General features: G+C 37.4%; 1 protein-coding gene across 1 annotated transcript in view; it reads left to right on the top strand.

The window, feature by feature from the left end:
- Window positions 1–14,131: 14,131 nt before the first annotated feature.
- SYNPO2 (synaptopodin 2) overlaps window positions 14,132–21,610 on the top strand; it is a 73,489-nt gene continuing 66,010 nt past the window's right edge. The window contains exon 1 of the mRNA XM_030450439.1: window positions 14,132–14,348. Coding sequence (XP_030306299.1) covers window positions 14,220–14,348 — 129 coding nt within the window. The 5' untranslated portion in view covers window positions 14,132–14,219. The remainder of the gene's footprint in view (window positions 14,349–21,610) is intronic.

The raw sequence follows: 21,610 nt of genomic DNA, 5'->3' as shown, positions 1-21,610 counted from the left end.
GGGAGTAAGGTGAGAAAGATGTATTGGTAAAGAGACTGTTCCACCTAGTCAGAACCCAAATACTCCAAGTGTTGAAGTGAAAAAAACCCAAAAACACGAAAACCAAAACAAACAAAAAAACAGGAAAGCAGCAGAGGATTATAACAAAAAAGTAATCTCTCAAAGACATCTTCATAACTAGTGCATCTGGAATTCAGACTACATGGGGTTTTTTTGTCCTTTGAGTGTTTGTTCTACAACATTAATAAAGCTTTTGCAAGTAGTGAACAGTTTTACAAGGTACTCAGTCTCAGTAATGGCTACCTCAGAGGATTGTCAAAAGCACTTGTTACTACAAAAAATTCTGAAAAAAAATAAACCCAGTGCCTTTGAAACAGGTGTCAAAATGAAGGTACACAGGATCATCTTTTGTAGAGGTTTTGTAAAAGGCTTCTAGAAGCTTCAGCAAACAACACAAGATGGGCAAAAAGCAAGTCCTGACCAGTCTTGCTATCCAGAGCTGAATTCACAACTGAAAAATACAACCTGTTTTTCTCCATGTTATTGGAGCAAATGTTGGATATGTCAGGAAAAATCTAAAACCTTTCCAATCTTTTGCAACTGTCTAAGCAGAATGGAAAATTTAGCCCATGAGGTGACAAGCATCAGTTAAACTGAATGTGGTTTTGGCTTCAGAGTATCAGTGACTCTTTTGTAAGCAGGATGTGGAACCGCCTTTCATCATTGCTTTGCTGTAGTTTCACCCATTTTGACATGTCTTTTGCTAGTTATATGGACATAGACAATTATAAAATCCCAGGGTCACAGAAGGTTTGGGTTGGAATGGATCTTAAAGATCTAGTTCCAAGCCCCCTGCCATGGGCAGGTGCACCTACCCCTAGAGCAGGTTGCTCCAACCCTCATCCAACCTGGTCTCGAACACTGCCAGGGATGGGGCATCATCCATGGCTTCCCTGGGCTGCCTGGGCCAGTGTCTCACCACTCTCACACTAGAGAACTTCTTCCTAATATCTAACTTAAATTCACCCTCTTCCAGTTTAAATCCATAAATTTTTTTGAAATACCATGCCACTGAAGAAAATAACTTTAAGTTTCGACATTTCCTATTTCACTGTGGAGACGGGCAGGTTGCTGTCCCACCTGTCCTATTGTGTCCAGCTTACACCTATTAACAGTAAGCGGCTGTGGATAATTCAGCACTGAATAACCATGCACTTACTGGCTACTGTATACTTACTATCAGATTTCTCCTCCCTGAAATCAGCTCTAGTGAAACCAAAAGATGAGATCAGCGAAAGATAGCTAGGAGAAGCTTTGGCTTTTTCAGTACTTCCCCTGTTTCAGGCCTGCTCTGGAAATGGATCAAGATACCTCTTTTAGAGGATGCAGCTTTGCTTCTGTTGTTCTTCAGCCTGGAATACTGATGCAAAAGGCACCCAGCATCTCACAGTGTAGATGTTTTGAAGCTACAAGTAGTATTTATCTACAGTTTCTACCTATAACATTAAAAGTAATTTAAGGTTTTCAATTTCAGAAATGTAGAAACTTCATTAAAAATTTAAGAGCATTCCTGGTCTGGAAAGCAACTTCATAAAAATGAAATTGCAGGATTGCTAAGATGTTGTTACTGCATTTGAATTAAATAATTTTAATTGAACTGTATCATCAAATCTGAGAACCAGACTGGCTTCCTCTCTATCATCATCAATAATGAAGATCTTGTAAGTTAAATCACCTTCTGTGACTGTCAGTTTATCCTGAAGTTGTATCTATGCAACACTAATGAACACTAATGTGATTTCATAAATTTCAGACCTAATTTGGGGTTAATACTGGTGAAGTAAGCACAAGAATTTGTCTATTTGTCTAAATGCTTTTTAAATCTATTTTAAAAATTAGCTAATCTGCTACTTCTAAAATCCTAATCATATTAGAATTCTTCCTATTAGTTCTGAAACAAAGAATACAGTAATCCATTAATTTTGGAGATAACTGAATACGGAACCAACACAGGCTCTGTAGAAGGGTAATTCAGATCTTGCAGAGACCAACATAATTTTTAAATTTTAAAAAATTATTATTTTAATCATTTGGGATGGATCTGCTCTCTGAAATCACTATTGGAGGTCTATGAAGGACCCTCATGGAAAACAGTGCAGAACTCCATGTCTCTATACCAGAGCACGTTGCATTAGGACAATGTATGAATCCAGCAAAACTAACTAAATCCTAACCTTTTCCTTTAGAGGATGGTCTTAAAATACAGCCTTGCCTCAAGCTGCAAGAAAGAATCAGAACACAACCATGATGCATTTAAGATATGGCATATATTTCATGATGATAGCTAGAGTGCAGCTGTTATAGCAATTAACATTGCTTGTGCTAACACACAGCTGTGACAAGACAGGTACCTGCTCTTCAGTGCTATATTTTTTAAAAAATTCAAATACATTCTGAGCCATTCTCTAGGGGAACACCACGGGCAATACTGGGTATGTTCTTTAAAGAAAAGTCTATTTCATCACACAGAATAGTTCATAAACCTCCAAATATTCCAGACTCCAAATATTAAAAGGCTTTTTTTGTTGTTGAAACTGTCTATTTCCTTTTAATTTCATTTGTATAGCCTGCAGACAAAGCAACAGGTTTGCTTTTGCACAACATCAGAAAGGTCCTAAAAGCTGTTTACATACAAAGATTAATTTATTTTCTTGTCTTGTTTACATATACATATAATTATACATATAATCACTGAAATCTTTAATGTTTTGTCTACTGTATAGTTAAAATCTATGGAGAACTTTGCACTTTACAAGCAAAATGGAAATTAATATTTACAAAGGTGTATTTGTTTAAAATGAAAGTAAAGGCTATGGTAAAACAATAAAATTTTGAAGCTACTATTTTTTTCTAGAAATCTACATGAAGGGGAAAGATGTAATATTTCAGGGAACAGAACACTACTCTATGGAAAAATACATCAGTGCTCTGACTGTTACATTTCTACTATAAAAACCTAATACAGCAGAAACATAAATAGGGCTACAATAGAGGTGTGTACCGATATTTTGATTAAAAAATCTTAATGGCAATTAGAAAAAACTGTTGGAGTGCATTGTTTAAACACTGCCCTATAACAAATGAAAACACAGAGGGCAAAGGATTTTGATAACATCAGATTGATGTGACTGCTGTTACTCAGAGAAAATAATACAGTAATGTTAAAATCCTGGGCATGCATTCCTTGCTATATGTATTTTCTATCCACTGTCACTTCGTCCTATTTCAGCTCAGGCATGGGGCCACAATTAAGAAGAAATTAATTCCTTACAAATCTCCCCTCCCGAAGATCAGACACTGACTGAGCATGCAGTGAGTCAGAGTACTCAGAACCAAAACTGGCAATTGGGTCTGGCTTGTCACAGACCACTGGAAATCAATTAGAGATTGCTGAGCAGGTGGATCAATGGCTCCTGGCAAGCACTGACCTCCCAGTTTACAGCAATGGCAAAGCTGTTTTGCCCCTCAGGCTGCTTCAGCATGCTGTACACAAAGAGGTCCTCACAGCTTGCACTCACTAAAGTTTCCAGACTATATTTAGATGAGGAGTGTAAATCCAATTCATAAACTTTTAGTCTGTCTACATTCATCTGCAAATTAATTTAGACTGATTATTACTCTCTATTCCCTTCTTTGAACTGAGCAATTCTTGCACTGAGTCTTGTGAAAAGGGCATTTGCCTTAGAGCCAAAGTTCTGCTTTCTTGTTGGATTGGTACCCATTAGCTAAAACTACTTCCTTTTCCTAAAAATCAGTAAAAGATATTATTATAAAAAGTTTTATGGCCCACATGTGATAAGTTCTATGCAAGTAACACTTTACAAAAGTAAATGTGCTTTAGAAAACTGATTGTGACTACTTTTATTTGAAAAAAACAATGATATTCTGGCTTGTTCAAGCAACTGAATTTTTCAATATCTGCAAACTGTGAGTCTTCTCTGCTTGCTCTCTCTGATGGTTGCCATTTTGGTTTTATAATGAAATCAACATTCTGGCAACTCAATCTGGAACATTTACAGGAGGTAGATATAGTGTTCTGAGAAAACTGCTGTGATGTTTCAGTTCGGGAATTTCAGTTATCTTTTAAAATCCATTTAGTACTGTCTAAGATGCATGAAAGTGGAAGATTACACTACCAATTCTTAAAGAAAAAACCCAAGACTTGATTATCCTACCATAATTGTTATATAACAAACTTTAACCTAAAAACAAAGACGAGAACTTATTATTATAACCTGATGAATAATGTAGCTATATGAAGCACTGTGAATAAACGTTAAGAGATCAGTCTGAGAAAGGACAGCAGAAAGTTCTGTGATCCTTTCCCTGTTTGCTTGCTGAATGTATGAATTTCTCAAACTTATGATATATTTCATTTTTACATTAAAAAAAATTTGAAGTAGCTTTACTTTCATCAGCTTTTTTTTTATGTTATTTGATTGATTTACTCAGTTTTCTTACTGGAAATCATAAGATGACTTTTTAGCCAGTGCCGGTGATCATTCAATACACTAGTGAATCTAGTCCTACTGTTAGTAAATCATACTTGTTCCATCTAAGTCATTATCTCCTGGAACTCATATGCTCTTATTTCCTTTCTCTCATCTGATACTACAAGCAGGGCAAGCTGGTTTCTATTTGTTAATACTTACAAACACACATAACTGTTGATTGAATCTGTTGCGTGAGAAAAACATATCTTCTGAATAATTTTGAAGTAGCTTAAGATGCAAGTACTTTTGTTTATTCACACTCATATCAACTGTGCTTCTGCTTTATATCACTACTAATGCAGAAGTCAAAAATCTTCTGCCTGAGAGTGGAAAAAATAATAGAGTTACTACATACCAGTATACCATCTCTATCATTTGTAAAAATACCAGTATAGGTTACAAGAGTATTTTTCGAAATACTGGTCTTGTGCTATTTGGATACCTTGATATAAACTATTTTGTACTTTCCCCATCATCAACAAAAATAAACATCAGCATTAAGGCAAAGAAAATCAGAATTAATGTTTTTTTTAAAAAAATCCCTCACGTTATTTGTATATGATCGATGCAACAATGGGATATGAGATGCAGCTGAAATCCAAATAACAGAGAACAAGAGCAAAATTCTACATCTTCTCTTGTGCTATCAGAGCACAGATACTAGATTTGCTCTGTGGAGGAAGGCACAAAACCCACTTGTTTATTTGCAAGCATTGGCAATTGTCTGGAAATCTGGCAGATCCATGCCAGCACCAGCTAAGCAGTAGGTTATCACCAAAAGCAGAAGCCTGTACCAAACAAAGAAGGAGCTGAGACATCTGGAAACTGGTTTCTGGCAAGAGGCAGCACAACATGCAAGGATGTAGCAGCTAAAGGACAAGGTGGTTTTGGAGGGCAGACTTTTCTAATATAAACTCCTCCATTTGGAAAGGAATTAGTTATCAAAGGAGAGAGCTGGAATTTTTATTCCTATAGCCGTCAATGAAGTTATCTGCATTGCTTTTTCATCTATTGCAGTTATGTCCATGGTGCGGTAAGGTTTCATGGAGGGAGGTCTTTTGTTGTATCATCTTTGTTGTTACTGTTTCTCTGGCAGAAATCTAAACAGCTGCTAATCTAATCCAGCTGCTAAAACAGAGCAGGCTGCTAATCTTAGGCAGACCTAACTTGATGCCTACAGTGAGTACCAGAAACTGCTTTACAAATCTTCAGTTTATTTTGTACTAGAGAAAGAAACGGGTATGAGCAGGGTACTACAGGAAGATTGAAACTATCAACCTATAAATGAAGATTTTCAGAAGTTCAAGCAGATTTCTCAAGGTTATGCTGTTCAGTAACTATTTTCCACATTTTACAGGCCCATACCAAAAATAAAAGTGAATTTACAAGTGTAAAAATGGAACTCAAGCTTCCCAATGTTTATATTGTATTATAACTTGATTGTTCCTGTTTCTCCAGTTCTTCTCTTAAGTACTGATTAATTCACTGAAGTGCTCAGAAATACCTTCCTGGTAGTGGCATGGCAAACTGCAATGCCTGCTATTAACTGCATACACAGTCAGCTCAGGACTCACTGAGAGATACATTAATTTAATTTAAAAGAAGAGCATGATAGTGACCATTGATAAGCCTAGCATTAAGAGCTAGTGGGTTTTGTTTGTTTTTTTCTTTTAAAGGACTAATTCTAAAATTCTAACCCATCACACAGCCTAATACTCTATAGAAGGGATTAAAATTTGAAGTCTTTAACTGTACTGGTTAAGAACTGTTCATGCTTTTCACCAGTGAGGGCAGAGCCCAGCCTTAGAGGTAGCTCAGAATTATCTAGAACATGTATTTTAAAATTTCTTTTCATTAAGAAGTTGGTATTACTGTGTTGTGTTTTTTTATCATCTTTACCACTCCATGGCTGTAATTTCAGTCAGCAAACACTCCATAGCTGGCAGTGTATTGCAAAGTTCCTCATGCAATTACAACATATGGATTCTATTAATTTCTCTCATAAGACAAGAGAAATTTGTAGGGAAAAAAATTAAGAACAGTCAGCTATAATGAATGTTAACTGCCATACCTATGGCTCCAACCATCAATGTATATAATTCTCTTTGTCTGTCATTTTATACCTTTTCAGAAAGTTATATCCCTTCCATGTGTCTCTCTATTCCTTGCTGCTTCTAAAGTCAGTAGAACAAAAATTAGGGGTAGGAATTAAGCAGACATATTTTTCTCCTTTTGTAAGGTTTTAGGAAAATTATGTTCAGCTTTGCCTTAAAATTTGCTTTTACTTTATGCAAGTACTGGGTTGTGCTACTACAAAGCAAGGAATGCCACCAGGTAATGCTTTGGGACAAGAACATCTACTACATTACCCAACTTGCAGTAGCCATCTCTTAAAAAAATCTAATTTTAAAGAGTTTGGAAAAGGCCTTTTCCATTTCACTTGTACATCATGTTTTCTTAAGTGTCATGGCTATAATTTTTTATAATTTTATCTTTTGTTGTATTAAAGTAGCTATATATTTACAAGTAATTTTTTTCCATGTAACTAATAAACAAAGAAACAAAAAAGGACTGACATCTTTTTTTCCTCCTGCTCATTCTTCCATTTGGCTAACGACCAATCAAAAAAATCTCTAAAAATAGGCATTTTTAGAGATATTGATTGTATGTGGAAGAAATCATATAAGTAAAAAAAATGAAAAGCATATAGAGGAGGAAATAAGACCACCTGAGTATTTACACAGTAAAATACCACCCATAAATTAGAGATCATGATATCCCCTTTCCCTCTCTCTCTTCCTCATTACTAAGGAATGGGTGGAAAAGCTTGCATTTTTAAAGAATCCACAGACCTAGGATAGTATTGTAGGAAACTGTAGGTGAAATTGTGACTTTTCTTTTATTGATGAATGAAAGACAAATGTACTTCTTTTGTCTTCTCACATTTACAGGATTTCTGAATTCAGCTACAGAACTACTAGATTTTAGATAAAACCACTTATATGTAGTCTCTATCATGGAAATGTGGTGGGATGACTCCCATGACTGGAGTGCTGCCATGCGTGGCTACAGGCTCTTCAGAAGGGACGGGCAGGGTAGGAGAGGTGGAGGGGTGGCTCTGTATGTTAGAGAGTCTCTTTGCTCTGTAGAAGTTGAAGTCAGTAAGAGTAAGGTTTACTGCCTGTGGATCAGAATCAGGGGGAAGGCCAACAAGGCTGATATCATGATGGGAGTCTGTTACAGACCACCCAATCAGGATGATGAGGGTGATGAATTATTCTACAGGCAGCTGGCGGATGTTTCAAAATCGTCAGCCCTTGTTCTCGTGGGCGACTTTAACCTGCCGGACGTCTGCTGGGAACTCCACACAGCAGTGAGGAGGCAGTCTAGAAAATTCATAGAGTGTATAGAGGATAATTTCCTGCCCCAGCTGGTAAATGAGCCTACGAGGGATGGAGCCCCGCTAGACCTCCTGTTCACAGAGAGGGGCTGGAGGGAAATGTGGTGGTTGATGGACGTCTGGGACACAGTGATCATGAAATAATAGAGTTTCCAATATTCAGGGATGCAAGGAGAGCCGTCAATAAAACCTCTACATTGGACTTCCGGAGGGCAGATTTTGGCCTATTCAGAAGACTAGTTCAGAGTGTACCCTGGGAAACAGCCCTTGAAAACAGAGGGGTCCAGGAGGGATGGACGTACTTCAAGAAGCAAGTTTTGAAAGCACAGGAGCAGGCTGTCCCAGTGTGCCGAAAGGCGAGCTGGCGGGGAAGATGACTGGTCTGGCTGAACAGGGAGATTTACATCAACAGCAAAAGGAGGGGCAGGGAAAACCTCCCTACTCCACTGGACATGGGTGGGAATATAGTTATCAAAGATGAAGAAAAGGCCAATGTATTTAACAACTTCTTTGCCTCAGTTTTCAAGAGTAAGACAGGTTGTCCTGAGGACAGCTGGCTTCTGGAGCTTGTAGAAAGAGACAAGAAAATGAACAGCCCCCCTGTAATCCAGAAGGAAACAGTCAGTGACCTACTGAGCTGCTTGGATCCCCACAAGTCTATGGGACCAGATGGGATCCACCCAAGGGTGATGAGAGAGCTGGCAGAAGAGCTCGTCAAGCTTTTCTCTATCAGCTACCAACAGTCCTGGCTCACTGGGGACATCCCAGATGATTGGAAGTTGGTGAATGTCACGCCAAGCCACAAAAAGGGCCGGAAGGAGGACCTGGAAAACTACAGGCCCGTCAGCCTGACCTCAGTGCCTGGCAAGGTTATGGAGCAGATCATCCTGGAGGCAATCACACAGCACCTGCAGGATGGACAAGGGATTAGACCCAGCCAGCACGGGTTTAGGAAGGGCAGGTCCTGTCTGACCAGCCTGATCTCCTTTTATGGTGGATGAGGGGAAGGCTGTGGATGTGGTCTACCTGGACTTCAGCAAGGCCTTTGACACCGTCTCCCATAGCATTCTCCTGAAAAAGCTGTCAGCCCACAGCTTGGACAGGGGCACTCTGTGCTGGGTTAGGAACTGGCTGGAGGGCCAGACCCAGAGAGTGGTGCTGAACGGTGCTGCATCCAGTTGGTGGCCGGTCACTAGTGGTGTCCCCCAGGGATCAGTGTTGGGCCCAGTTCTGTTTAATATCTTTATTGATGATTTAGATGAGGGGATTGAGTCCATCAGCAGCAAATTTGCAGATGACACTAAGCTGGGGGGGGGGAGGGGGTGTGTCGATCACCTGGAAGGCAGGAGGGCTCTGCAGAGGGACCTGGTCAGGTTGGAGAGTTGGGCTGATTCCAATGGGGTGAGGTTCAACACGGCCAAGTGCTGGGTCCTGCACTTTGGCCACAACAACCCATGGGGAGCTCCAGGATGGGGACAGAGTGGCTGGAAAGCAGCCAGGCAGAAAGGGACCTGGGAGTCTGGATTGACAGGGAGCTGCACATAAGCCAGCATTGTGCCCAGGTAGCCAAGAAGGCCAATGGCATCCTGGCCCGGATCAGGAACAGTGTGGCCAGCAGGTCCAGGGAAGGGATTCTGCCCCTGTACTCAGCACTGGTGAGGCCATATCTTGAGTATTGTGTCCAGTTCTGGGCCCCTCAGTTTAGGAAGGATATTGAGGTCCCGGAGCAGGTCCAAAGGAGGGCAACCAGGCTGGTGAAGGGACTCCAGCACAAGTGCTATGAGGAGAGGCTGACGGAGCTGGGGTTGTTCAGCCTGGAGAAGAGGAGGCTCAACGGAGACCTCATCACTCTCTACAACTACCTGAAAGGAGGTTTTAGCCAGGTGGGGGTTGGTCTCTTTTTCCAGGCAACTATCAGCAAGACAAGAGGGCACAGTCTCAAGTTGTGCAAGGGGAGGTTTAAGTTAGATGTTAGAAAGAATTTCTCTATGGAGAGGGTGATAAGACATTGGAATTGGCTGCCCAGGGAAGAAGTGGATTCTCCGTCCCTGGAAATATTTAAAAAGAGACTGGATGTGGCACTCAGTGCCATGGTCTGGTAACAGCAGCGGTAGTGGATCAAGGGTTGGACTTGATGATCTCAGAGGTTCCTTCCAACCCAGCCGATTGTATTCTATTCCTATTCTATTCTATTCTATTCTATTCTTTTCTTTTCTTTTCTATGATAGTAAAACTGTTTAGAATCATAAATTTTTATTATAATAAGAAAAGAAAATATGTGAAGTGACAATAGATGAGGCAAATAAAACTAAGAAATAATCAGCAACACCACACAGAGCTTTAAAGGAATCCAAGGCTGATTTCCTCTTAAAACTGTTACCTGAGATTAGAGAGTGACATGTTTTAACAAAAGTGTTCTAAGGAATATTCAGAAAACAACATCTGGATAAATATTAATTGTCTGGGAAGAGTTAAAAAGCTTTTTATAAAAGGAAGTCCTGCTTCACAAACATAAAGCAGTCCTTTGAGGGGATCAAAAACCACTTGGGTAAGGGTGGTATGATTGATCTTAGATTTACAAAAGGCTTTCAACAAATTCCTTCACCCAAGGCTTTTAAGAAAACTAAGTAGCCATATCATAACAGTTTAGAAGTATAAGGTGATACACATTGGGGAAAAAACTCACATTAAGTCACATATAAAATATTGAGCTTTGAACTGACTATATGCAGACAAAATTTTAAGGTTATAAAAGATATTTCCATAAAACATCAACTCAGCAGTGCCTGGAAAAGCAAGTCAGGTGTTGGCAATGTTTGGGTTAGCAACTAGAGAATAGAACAGATGATTTAATCATGTTTTTATATGTTATATATATATTGAATTTTCTATTGTTGACCATTACTGTCATTAAACAAATATACTGATGATATGTCACCATGAATAGAAAATTATTTTCAGTGCTGTATGATTATGTTACAATGTAGCTAAGGATGACTTCCTACCTATAGGTACCTATAGGTATTAATAGTTATGTGGGCTCAAGAGGAACCCACACAAAAAAGTTAATGGAAAAGAAATACATGACTGTTTACAAAGTTGTTGGTTAGAACTGGATCTCTAGGTTTTAGTGACAAGATGAAGATAGTGGTAATGGTTAAGTGGCTGTGGTTGCTGTTAGCTTTAGATTTTTCAGAAGATTAAAAAAAAATATCTCAGAATTTATTCAATTTATTTATGCTATAGAGATCACAGAGACCAAAATTTCATAAATGCCATCAATGAATAGACTTTTATCAGAGTGTCCAGTTTCTGACCAGCATTTAGAAATCCCAAAGGATGCAGAGAATGTACAAAAAGATAAGACTACTATTAGAAAGCAAGATATGCCATGGCGTAAGCATTTGGGAAAGTCATGTAAGGCAAATGGAAGTTGTTAATGCCCATGAAGCATTATTTATTAGATTAGAAAACAGGAAACTTTGGGTCTCCCCATCATGGGAATAGTTTGGCTACAAAGGTTTTTCTTACTGCAGAGCAAGCAACAAATTCTCAGAAAAAAAAAGCAGCAATATGGAATTGTCATTACAAAACCCCCTCAAAATACTGATTGTTATTCTTCCTGTCTTAACAATTCAAGCAGAGTCCTAAATTCAGTATAAATGTGCCCAAAGCTTTGCCACTATACTAGATTACTCTTAGTTTAAAGATTTGTGGATTTCATTTTTTAAAAAATGTTACCTTCTTTTCACAACTTTTTCTGGAGTAATTAGTACTACACAATATAAATACAAACACAGCAGAAAATTTTTTTTTTTTCCTTTGGAGAGCAGGCATCTTACAGCACCAATGATGTTATCTATTGCTGCCATTACTTAAACGAGATGACTTAAGTTTCAGAGCACCATATAGATTTCACAGATTAGACGTCTGTAGGACATTAAACCAAAACTAAAGTATTCAACTTTAAGGACCCAAAAAGCTAGGCAAAAAGTAGACAACTGTTAATTTTGCTTTTAGGAGAAGTTTCTCAAAGGTTCACATGGTGATTTTAAGCAAAACTATTGGCATGATTTTGCTATGTCTTTTGCTATGACACAATCAGATCTGAAGTGCTTCTCTCTGAAGAGAATTGCAGGTATGACCCCTTTACTTAATTTCTCCTTCCAAAGCATGATATTTTTCAGAACCAGGCAGTGACCCTGGTTCCACATACCATCCTCTAGCTCTAACTATAAACATCAGGCGTTATCAGTTCTAGAAGCAGGCACTGACTGAGAAACATGCCATTAATTTCAGCAAGTTCATTTACTTGGAAGACTTAACTGAAAGTAAAATTACAAGAATGAAAATTGTTTCTATCCTGGCTCAAACCAGGACAGGACATCAAAGAGAATGTGGAGGATTAACTTGAAGGAAGACCAGCTACTGATACTTCAGCAGCTGCATGGAGACATTTCATCTATGTCACACAACAAAATCAAACATATCCTGGTGTTCTGACTGAGCAATGACTAATCTAGGTTGTTCTAGCATTTTATGGTTTTGTTACATGGTCAAAGGAGACAGGAAGCATCTATATACAGTAAAAGTTTTTGTCAAATATATGACCATCCAAATGTCTAGGTGTTTCTCCTGTTTTCTATAATAAGTATATGAAGAAATTCAGAAAGAGAGATCAGATTTTATTATTCATCAATTTGATAAAGAGCCTAATACAAGCTCAAAACTCCCTAGCAGTAACTAAGCATATAAATGGAATAATAAATTTATAACATTTGAAAGGCTCATAATTACGTGATTCATTTTCCTAATTAAAAATAGTCTGTATTTACCAGAGCATCATTAGGCATTTTTTCCAGCTATATGTTTAAGATTTTTATTGTCACAAGAGTAACTATAAATATGTGCATCATCAGGCAAAAGGGCAAGAATTTTATCTAAAGTGTGATTCTGCCACAAGAAAGACTAAAAAACTGTCTGCTACAGTAACAAATCAACATTGCACAAGGTAATAAGAATCTATCTGGGTATTTTGCAATATCTGGGTCTTTAAAGAACACTGCTGTGGTGTAAGGAAGCATCACTGAAAGAACACTGAATTGACTGACACACAAGCTTAGGTTTAAATGCTCAACAGTTAGATGCAAAGTCATGTAACTTCAACGCTGGTGCTTCCTGAAGACCTAGAACCAAGAAACCAAAACCACTTGATACAGAAACCTTGATGGAGTTTAGGCTGTGGGAATCCGACATCAGGCCCCAGCAACCAGGGTCTGAAAGCAAGAGGTGTTTGTTTCAGAAACTAGCCTATCTGTTAAAGATGTTTCTGCCCATCTGCTGAACAGTCTTCTTTAGAACCATCTTAATTCACAATCCAGTGTGATTTATGCCAAGCTAAGTGACTGCAGGCTTAGGTGAGCAGGAATGCCTACACTGTCAGTTGCTAAAACTCAGCTAGGGGAATAATCATCCCTTGCTAACAACAGTCAGTCACGCCTTACACGACTGTACCCCAAGTCAGCAATGGGGAACAGAACTAAGCTCCAGTCTAGTAAGGCACCAGAATATTAACTTATCACTGAATTTTTTATTTTTTATTTTTTCATGCTTATAGTAAAGTTCTCCTTTAATGACACAATGCAAATCATCCTTTGATAGCATCAGTAGAGATATCTGATACGTCATTCTGCTAATTCTCTTCCCCTCTCTTGTAGGAAAGGCAACTGGCTGTGTAACAAAACGTATTATTAGAGTCCAATAATACTTCAAGTAAATGCTGCAGAAAGTGCAGAAAAATATCAGAAACCTAGTTATATCTAACTGTGTCTGTTATTTAGAGGACATAATGTTTCACCTGAGATTATGCTTGCTTCTTTGTTTTGAATATGAATGTAAGTAAACTTACATCCTAAATTGTCCCTGGGAGACATACACTTTTCACTGTTGTTTTGATTAAGCTGTCATGAGATTGATGTTTAAATACAGCCTTTTCTGCCTCATGGCTGAGTCTCTTTGTGTGCATTTCTTCAATGTTACTTACTTTACTTTGAAGGTGGGCTGAGCACAGAAATCTGACGAAAGAGTGGGCTGTGCCCTTGATCCAAGGGAGCTCTTACACTCTTCTGAATGACGGCATTTGCTAGTGCAGTACATAGCAGCAGCAACAGTGTGGTGCTCTGGGGCTCCAGCTCTGCCTGGCAGACAAATCTCCAGTTCGCTGAACATCTGCAGTACAAATTTTTTTTATGTTCTTCTGTAAATGAATGCTGCCTAACTGCACCAGGAAAATGGGCACGGGGGATTATTTCTGCATTGCTATGAGCGGAGGGGCGCCTTGGGGCTTTAGATTGCAAGGTGGCAAGGAGAAAAAGCAGCCTTTGCAAATCGCCAAGGTAGGATCATGCGAGAAAGATGTTATCAGTGTTTTGTGAACATGAGTGAAAAGAATTGTTTAAACAGATACTGCTTCCAGGGAAATAGTTGGTGTGGATCTTATTGTGATGCTTGTTTGAATTTACTAATGTGTTTTTCAGAGATTCTACAGGTGCTGCTTAGGTTTCAATAAAAAAGAATGATTACTTTTTGGTAGCTTGCAAGTATTACAAAAATATTCTTAAATTTTTGAAACTGTGAAATAAGGTATGGCCTTTCAGCTTCTGTTTGATTCCCTATGTTTTTGAATGTACTTGGCATTTAGCAAAACTGAATCTCATATTAGGAAATGCTGTTTCAGTCATTATTTATGATACTTTTTCTACTCTAGGCATAGAATAAATACAGCTTTATCATGAGAAAATGTTCTTACTATTTTGGGAATCCTGGAAAGAATTGCACTGAGTTATCTCTGGTTTTGGAAAGTTATCCAGTCTTAGAAGCAGCTTTAAGAGATGCCAAACATTCCCTCTTATATTTCATGAGCAACACTGAAAATTACTGAACACTTCATAAATTACTTTCCTGTATAAAATGAGAACAAAACAGACAGTGAAAATTCAGCGTAAATAATTAATGTGGTAATGCCAAGTTGCAAAAACAATAGTTAAAGAGTAGTTTTGTTAAAAATCTGTTCTAACTCCATTGCAACAGCTTCTCTACCGGTGCAACAATGAAGATTTGCCATAGTTATTAAGGCTTATGTAACTGTATGGAGTGTGTTTTATTTTCCTAGACAGAAGGGACAAATTCTGCCCAGAGTTCTGAAATCAGCAAAATACCACTGGCTGAAATGATGCTGGGACTGATCATAATACAATGAATTTGGCCTTGTTAAACTGAGAGACAGAATAAAATGTGTCTTATCATCTTTTAGTATCTGGGTAACCCAGTACACTGAGTGTTAATATTTTGAACTTTGATAAGAGCATTTTAGATCAGTAGTTTGGCTACTTAAACCCTAATTTTCTTAAAGTGTCAACATATTATTAATTACTTAAGTACAATTTGATGGATCAGTTTTCATAAATAGCAAAACCAGTAAGTCTACCTCATTTTATAAAAGAAAGTCCTTTTAGTTCATCAGTCAGAAAAAATAACACTTTTGACTATTATTTTCTATGATTTCCAGCCGATAATATTAATCATATTCAGTAGTAGAACAATGATTTATTGAGTTTATGTATTTTTTTCTCATTACTGCAAAGTTTTTTGCTTGTTTTTAAGATTTGAAAAACTTGAAAATGTTTACATTTTTTTCCTACCGATGGGCAACTGTTGCTTTGCAAGTAAAGCCACTGGTAACAGTGGAATCCTGCCATCTAGTGAGAATTTATAGCTACAACTTAAAAAATCGAAAGTAACGGTAAAAGGTTTGAAAACTTGGTTTGGATTAAGCTTTAGTTTTCCTGGAAAAAATGGACTACACAATTATTTTTTTTTCATATTCACATCCTAGACCATGGGTCTTAAGCCTGGATTCTGTTTTACCCCTAAAAATTGGGACTTGAGAACTAGATACATAATAGTAACAGTTGTGCCTTACTTTCAGTGGGAAAATCCACTAGTAAAATATATACAAACTTAGGACAGAAATACGTATTTTTGGAAAAAAAAAAAAGCATGAGTTTATTTTCTTGCAAGTGAAGCCAATCAAAAGACCAAGTAATACACTACAGAACACCCTTTGTACATGTGTTTCAGCAGATACATGTTACAAGCATGGTGGACTGGGTGCTTTATGAGTACCAGATCATTGATTTCTCTGTGCTTAAGAGTTGGTCAGGATCAGTGAGAACTGAAAACTGACACTAGTAACTGGTTGAAAACTTGAAATTTAAGGGTTGACAGGCCACAGCTGTCTCTGGGACTCAGTCTATTGGGACAATACACAGTCCACCCCAGGAAGCTGGGGATTTGTCCTCAGGTGGGTGCAGATGTGGGTGTCCAGGTCAGGCACCACCATCAGGGGGAGGTATGGCAAGGTAGGAGCTCTCCAACTATACCATGTGTGGCCATTTATGGGGAGAGGAAATGTTTTCAGCTTTCATTCTGTTATCCAAACTGACACTAATAACTCTAGAAAGAATTACCCAGCCAGTGCATAGTCATTTTTCTACTGGCTCCTAAACACAATTAAAATTGTTTGGGTTTTTCCAGTCCAAGGTTTGGTTCAAGATTTTCAGTTCAAGGTATTGCACTGTAGGATAACTTTCCCAAAGCTGGAGATGGCTGTGGAATCTCAGTACAACAACCCTAAATGGTTAAGAATTCAAGATATATAAGAGCAAAGGGATGAGTAATGTCCTTTCTGTTTCCACTGTGAGATATATGAAAGAATGCTTTTTTAAAATTAGTATCATAATTATTTTTTCTTGTGAATTTCTTCACTGCGTTTAGTTTAAAATACACAAAAACTGTACATACAAAATAATTGATGATTTTCTAGACTAACATTTGAAAGTTCTGTGTGTTTTTCTACTAATACTTAGCAGTAACAGCTCTGCCTTTAAGAAACATCTCTTTTGCAATTGGTAATTTAATGGAATTGTTCTATAGATGGTTTAGATTTATAATTGAACCATGATATGTCTATTAAATTATCTGGTTGCAATTCTCAGCATATTTGTTACCTACACCAAACAGCAATTTGATGAACTCATTGTAGCTGTCAAAGTCTTGCTAATTTAACTGAATAGTTCTAGTATTCAAGAGCACTAAGTTCGATGATTCAGACCTCTAAGCACTTCAAAGGAATTTGAGTCATCTTTACCTATCAGTAAAGTAAAAATGAACAGATGCTTAAAAATTGTCATAATACTTGTGTTGTAGATTTTCAAGATTGAGACACTGGTGAAACAAGTGCTAGTGAGACAAGGTGCTTCACATGTTACTGAATTCAGATATTGTCAGTACTCCGGTCTGTACATAGTATTTATAGAGATATTTCTACTTACATACACCTCAGCAAGAAAGGTATCTTCATGTTGTCCTATTTTAGACCTGTAAGGTCATACAACCTGATCTCCCCTTGATTCATCAGTGGCATAAAAATATGTAGTAACATGAAGAAACACATAGCAATATTTTTTTTAGTGCTTACAGATTTTATGTACCTATTCTGCAACTTTTTTTCAGCTAAATTTTTAGAAAAATAAAATAGTAACATTTCCCTTCCTTTTGTTTCTACCACACCAGTTTTCCAGCCTATCCTCTAAAATGTTATTTAAAAGAACTTAATGCAGATTTTGCACACTGAAAATTTTTGCTTTATTATAGACATTTTCTTATGTCCAAACATGCCAAATATCACATAATTTTCCATTGTCTTGCAAATGTTAAATATAGTCCTAATTAATCCTATGAAGTACTTTGATAATTCAGGGTTCAAATACAACATCCTCAACTGGGTATCATGCAAAATTTACAGTTTGTGACTATTTTGCCAGTTTCTGAAACATACTCCTAGTGCTGTAGCACAAATAGCCCTTTGGCTCGGTGATGACAGGAAAACTGGCTGCACGGTCATTTTAGACTTGATCATTTGTCTGTCAGAACACTCAGATTTCAATTTAAGTCTCAGTTTCATCATTTTGGATTCAGTGGAACCTGAAACTGAAAGTGAAACTCAAAGACTTGAGAACAACCTGAGCCAACAGTGTGAAAAGCTGACCTTTGAATATGACTACTTAATGCTAGATGTATACAGAAGTGGGGTCTGTTGTAGTTTGACTTTCTCCTTGCATTTATCCAAAACATTTGGCACATGCAGATAAACCCCAAGTGGTTTATATCAGGTTGATCTTTACAGTTAGTCTAGTAGGAAAAAAAAAAGAATAAGATGTTAGCACAGTTATGCTTTTGATCCTGAGGTAAAGCCTACATATATGTCTGTCACTGTCAGATATATGAGAAGTATATTAGTATGCATTTGTCCATCTACAAAGTACATCAAGAGTGCTGGCAGAAAAACTAGGATTATGAAAGCTCAGCTATTGGCTGCTACATTTTAGTTGAGACATGATAATTATAGCCATATTACACCTGGTCTCCTACTTCATTTCAGTGCTAAGTCACACAGATGAGCATAAACCATCAGTAACTGAAGCAGTGGGTTTTTGCTCCTCTTCTTGCCTCTGCACTGATGGCCTCAGAGCACCATCTTCCTAGTGAGATGAAGGTAAAAGATGGTTCTGTATTTCAGATCATCTCTAGGCAACATTAGAAGTAATTCTGGAGTCGAAGCTGGTGCTTCGGAGTTGCTTGCTTCTGAAAAATATACTTGTTAATGCACAGTCAAGTGGGATCTTACAATATGCTTCTGTGTTTGAAATGAAGACGCTCAACATGCTAACGGCTCAGTGCTGAGCTAAGATGACCCAACTGATACGTCCTTATTTGTATCAACTGACATTTTAAACAGATCTTGAACACTAATTTATGCACTAGCAGCAGACAGAACCAACTGTGTTTAAAACATGATAGCTGAACTTCAGCAACGAAGACAGGGAGTTTAGAGTTAAACTACTTGATTTAAACACAGCTTGCCTTACTTGGATTGTATTTAAAACTGTTTGTTTAAATTTGCTAGCTAATTCATTTCCAAACATAGTTTCTTTTTGCAGCCTGGACAAACTCTTAAATTCACTCTTCACAGCCAGTATTTGCTGATATTCAGAAAAGTCTGTAAGGCATATTTGCGTATATTTTCACATAAGGAGTTATGTGCAAAATTGTGCTTTTATTTATCTTTTCTGTAGGGGATCTTTGGCTCCATTATGAGCCTAGACTCAGTTTACTAACCGTTGCATTTTTTGGGCAGGTTTAGATAACATAGTTCACCTTCTACTAAGTAATTGACAAAATTTCCATTGACAAATTGTGAATAAGCTGGGCTCTACAGAGGTTAGGTTCATTTATTTTGCAAAGCAGTGAAATAAAGTTACCAAATCTAACTAAAAATAGCCACTGCCAAATAACTCTGTTCCTGAATATATGCCATCACTAGTCAGAAAAATAATGAGAAAAAAAATCCATGCACCCTTAGTGACAAAGGTTTATATGTATTTCCAAAGGTTAGGGGACTGTGTATTCTAGTTTCAAACCTTTGCATTCCAGCAATTGTGCCAGTGGAAATGTTAGTACTAAAGTCCCATCTAGTTGTTTAAAAACTGCAGGCTGAACTAGCACATGATTGTATACCCTGTTTTGGATATATGGAACATAACAAGCTGGTTTTGGCATGCTTTCCACGGTATTTAGGCAGATATAAGCATGCTTTGGATACACGGTAGTATTCATTTGTGCTTGTTTCCAATAGATACTTTTCCAACTCTCATGTTAGGAGATTTTTCAATGAAATAGAAAATAATTCACACTGATTTAAACTAAAAAAACTTTTAAAAGTCAAACATTTTATTCCTACTAATTTACATTAGCTGCTTTGTATAGAGCTTTCCTTCATTTTTTAGTTTATTTGCTGGAAACATTTAAAATACACTGCACAAAAGTATTATATTTCATTGTTCTGTGTTTTCTGCAATTGCCTTCTTATCGTGACTGAGATTGTAATAGCAAGACTTTTGTCCAAGTTCCCATTAAAATATCAAAACAGGAAATGTTGTTTACAAAGCCCTTTAGGATTTTGTCAGATTGTTAGAGAAGATACAGTTTATACCTCTCATGGAAGGGCTTCCATCCAAATACACAACTCAGTGCTCTTCATATTTACAGCAGAAATACCTAGAGCAGAAAAAACTTTAAGGGACCATATTTCATGTGGTAAATGCACTCTATAAAATGAGACTAATCTGCAAAGATAGCTTCAACTTTGAGAGGAACAAGTCTGTGCATGGAATTAACTGTGGATAAAAATGATAACATTTAGATTGCAAGCAGTAGTACTTGCGAGCACTGTTGACTGGAATGATACTGGCTGTAAAACCCACTCTGGAAATCAGGTTGAAAGTGTTAAATTTCAGATATAATGCACACAAGTTACATAGTGTATTTATTTTTCAATTTCTGTGATTTTTCCCATCTGTCCCATTTCATTACAATATGAAGTATATAGTCAATGTGGATGTTAGGATGGGAATAATGCACATTTAGACTGAAATACTTCTGTGTGCACCAAAAAAATCAAAGGGCTATATTTTGGTTACTTGCCAGTACAACATGTTGAGCATGAAAGCCAAAAATCTTCAAAACACCTCAGCACCTTGCCATCAGTGGGGTGCTAAGAACAGTGAAGAAGTGTCTGCTTTCTTTGTCATTTATGTGGAAGGTAAATTGTAACAAAAACCTAGCTCTAACCTCTCCAAGCTGTCTATCATGTGCTGCAGACCTGGGCATAGCACAGAATCTTTTCTTATTTAGCAGGGAAACACTTTCTACAAGTCTTCTTTCTTTTTCCATAGAAATGTATTTTGGATTCATGGGATGGGGCATCAAATGCACAGGTAACCTTTTCCTTCAAAAGAGTTCTGTCGTATTGGACTGCAGCGCTGTAGAATCGTTATGGTATAAACAGGCTTTTTTTCTAAGTGTACTTTAGAAATATGTTCCCATTAAGGAAGGTGGATGCTTTGTTGTTTGCAAGCATGTTTTATATTACAATTCCTTAGCAAATGAACTGCTGATGGGTAAAAACTATGAAGAAAGTATATAAGCTGTGGTTTTCTGTTATTCTGGTTTCATTTGATATGTTTTCTATTGCACACACATGCTGTGTATGCCATAAATTGCTACAATATTGAATTTCAATGATGTTCTAAAATGAAGATAATGCAAGACAATCATAATTCCATTGTAGCACTTCACAGTAACAGAAAAAAATCCAAAAAGAATGACAGGGGAATATAATTTAATAAGACCAAATTTCCCTTGTTATTACTCTGTCAAATACAAGGAGTATCTATCAGGAATCCTTGCTGTCTGTAGAGAAAGGTGAATCTAAAAAAACAATTGAGATTGCTATAAAGGAAGGAATTACATTTTTCCCATGAGCTCAATGGGAGTTTTACCATTGCTTTAGTATGTATCATATAGTGCAGTTATTTAATTAGAAGCAGATACCATGAAGAAAAATCCTCATTGGGAAGGGTGTAGCAATTTTTGCCAGTGATCTGCTTACTACAATTTTCTGTGTCCAGGAACAAAAAACCCCTTAGACTTTGGGGCATTCATACTGTCAAATAATGTAAAATTTTTCAAGTTATTT

Source organism: Calypte anna, chromosome 4B (assembly GCF_003957555.1).
Source record: "Calypte anna isolate BGI_N300 chromosome 4B, bCalAnn1_v1.p, whole genome shotgun sequence".
NCBI lineage: Eukaryota > Metazoa > Chordata > Aves > Apodiformes > Trochilidae > Calypte > Calypte anna.
This window is presented reverse-complemented; position numbering and strand designations above follow the sequence as displayed.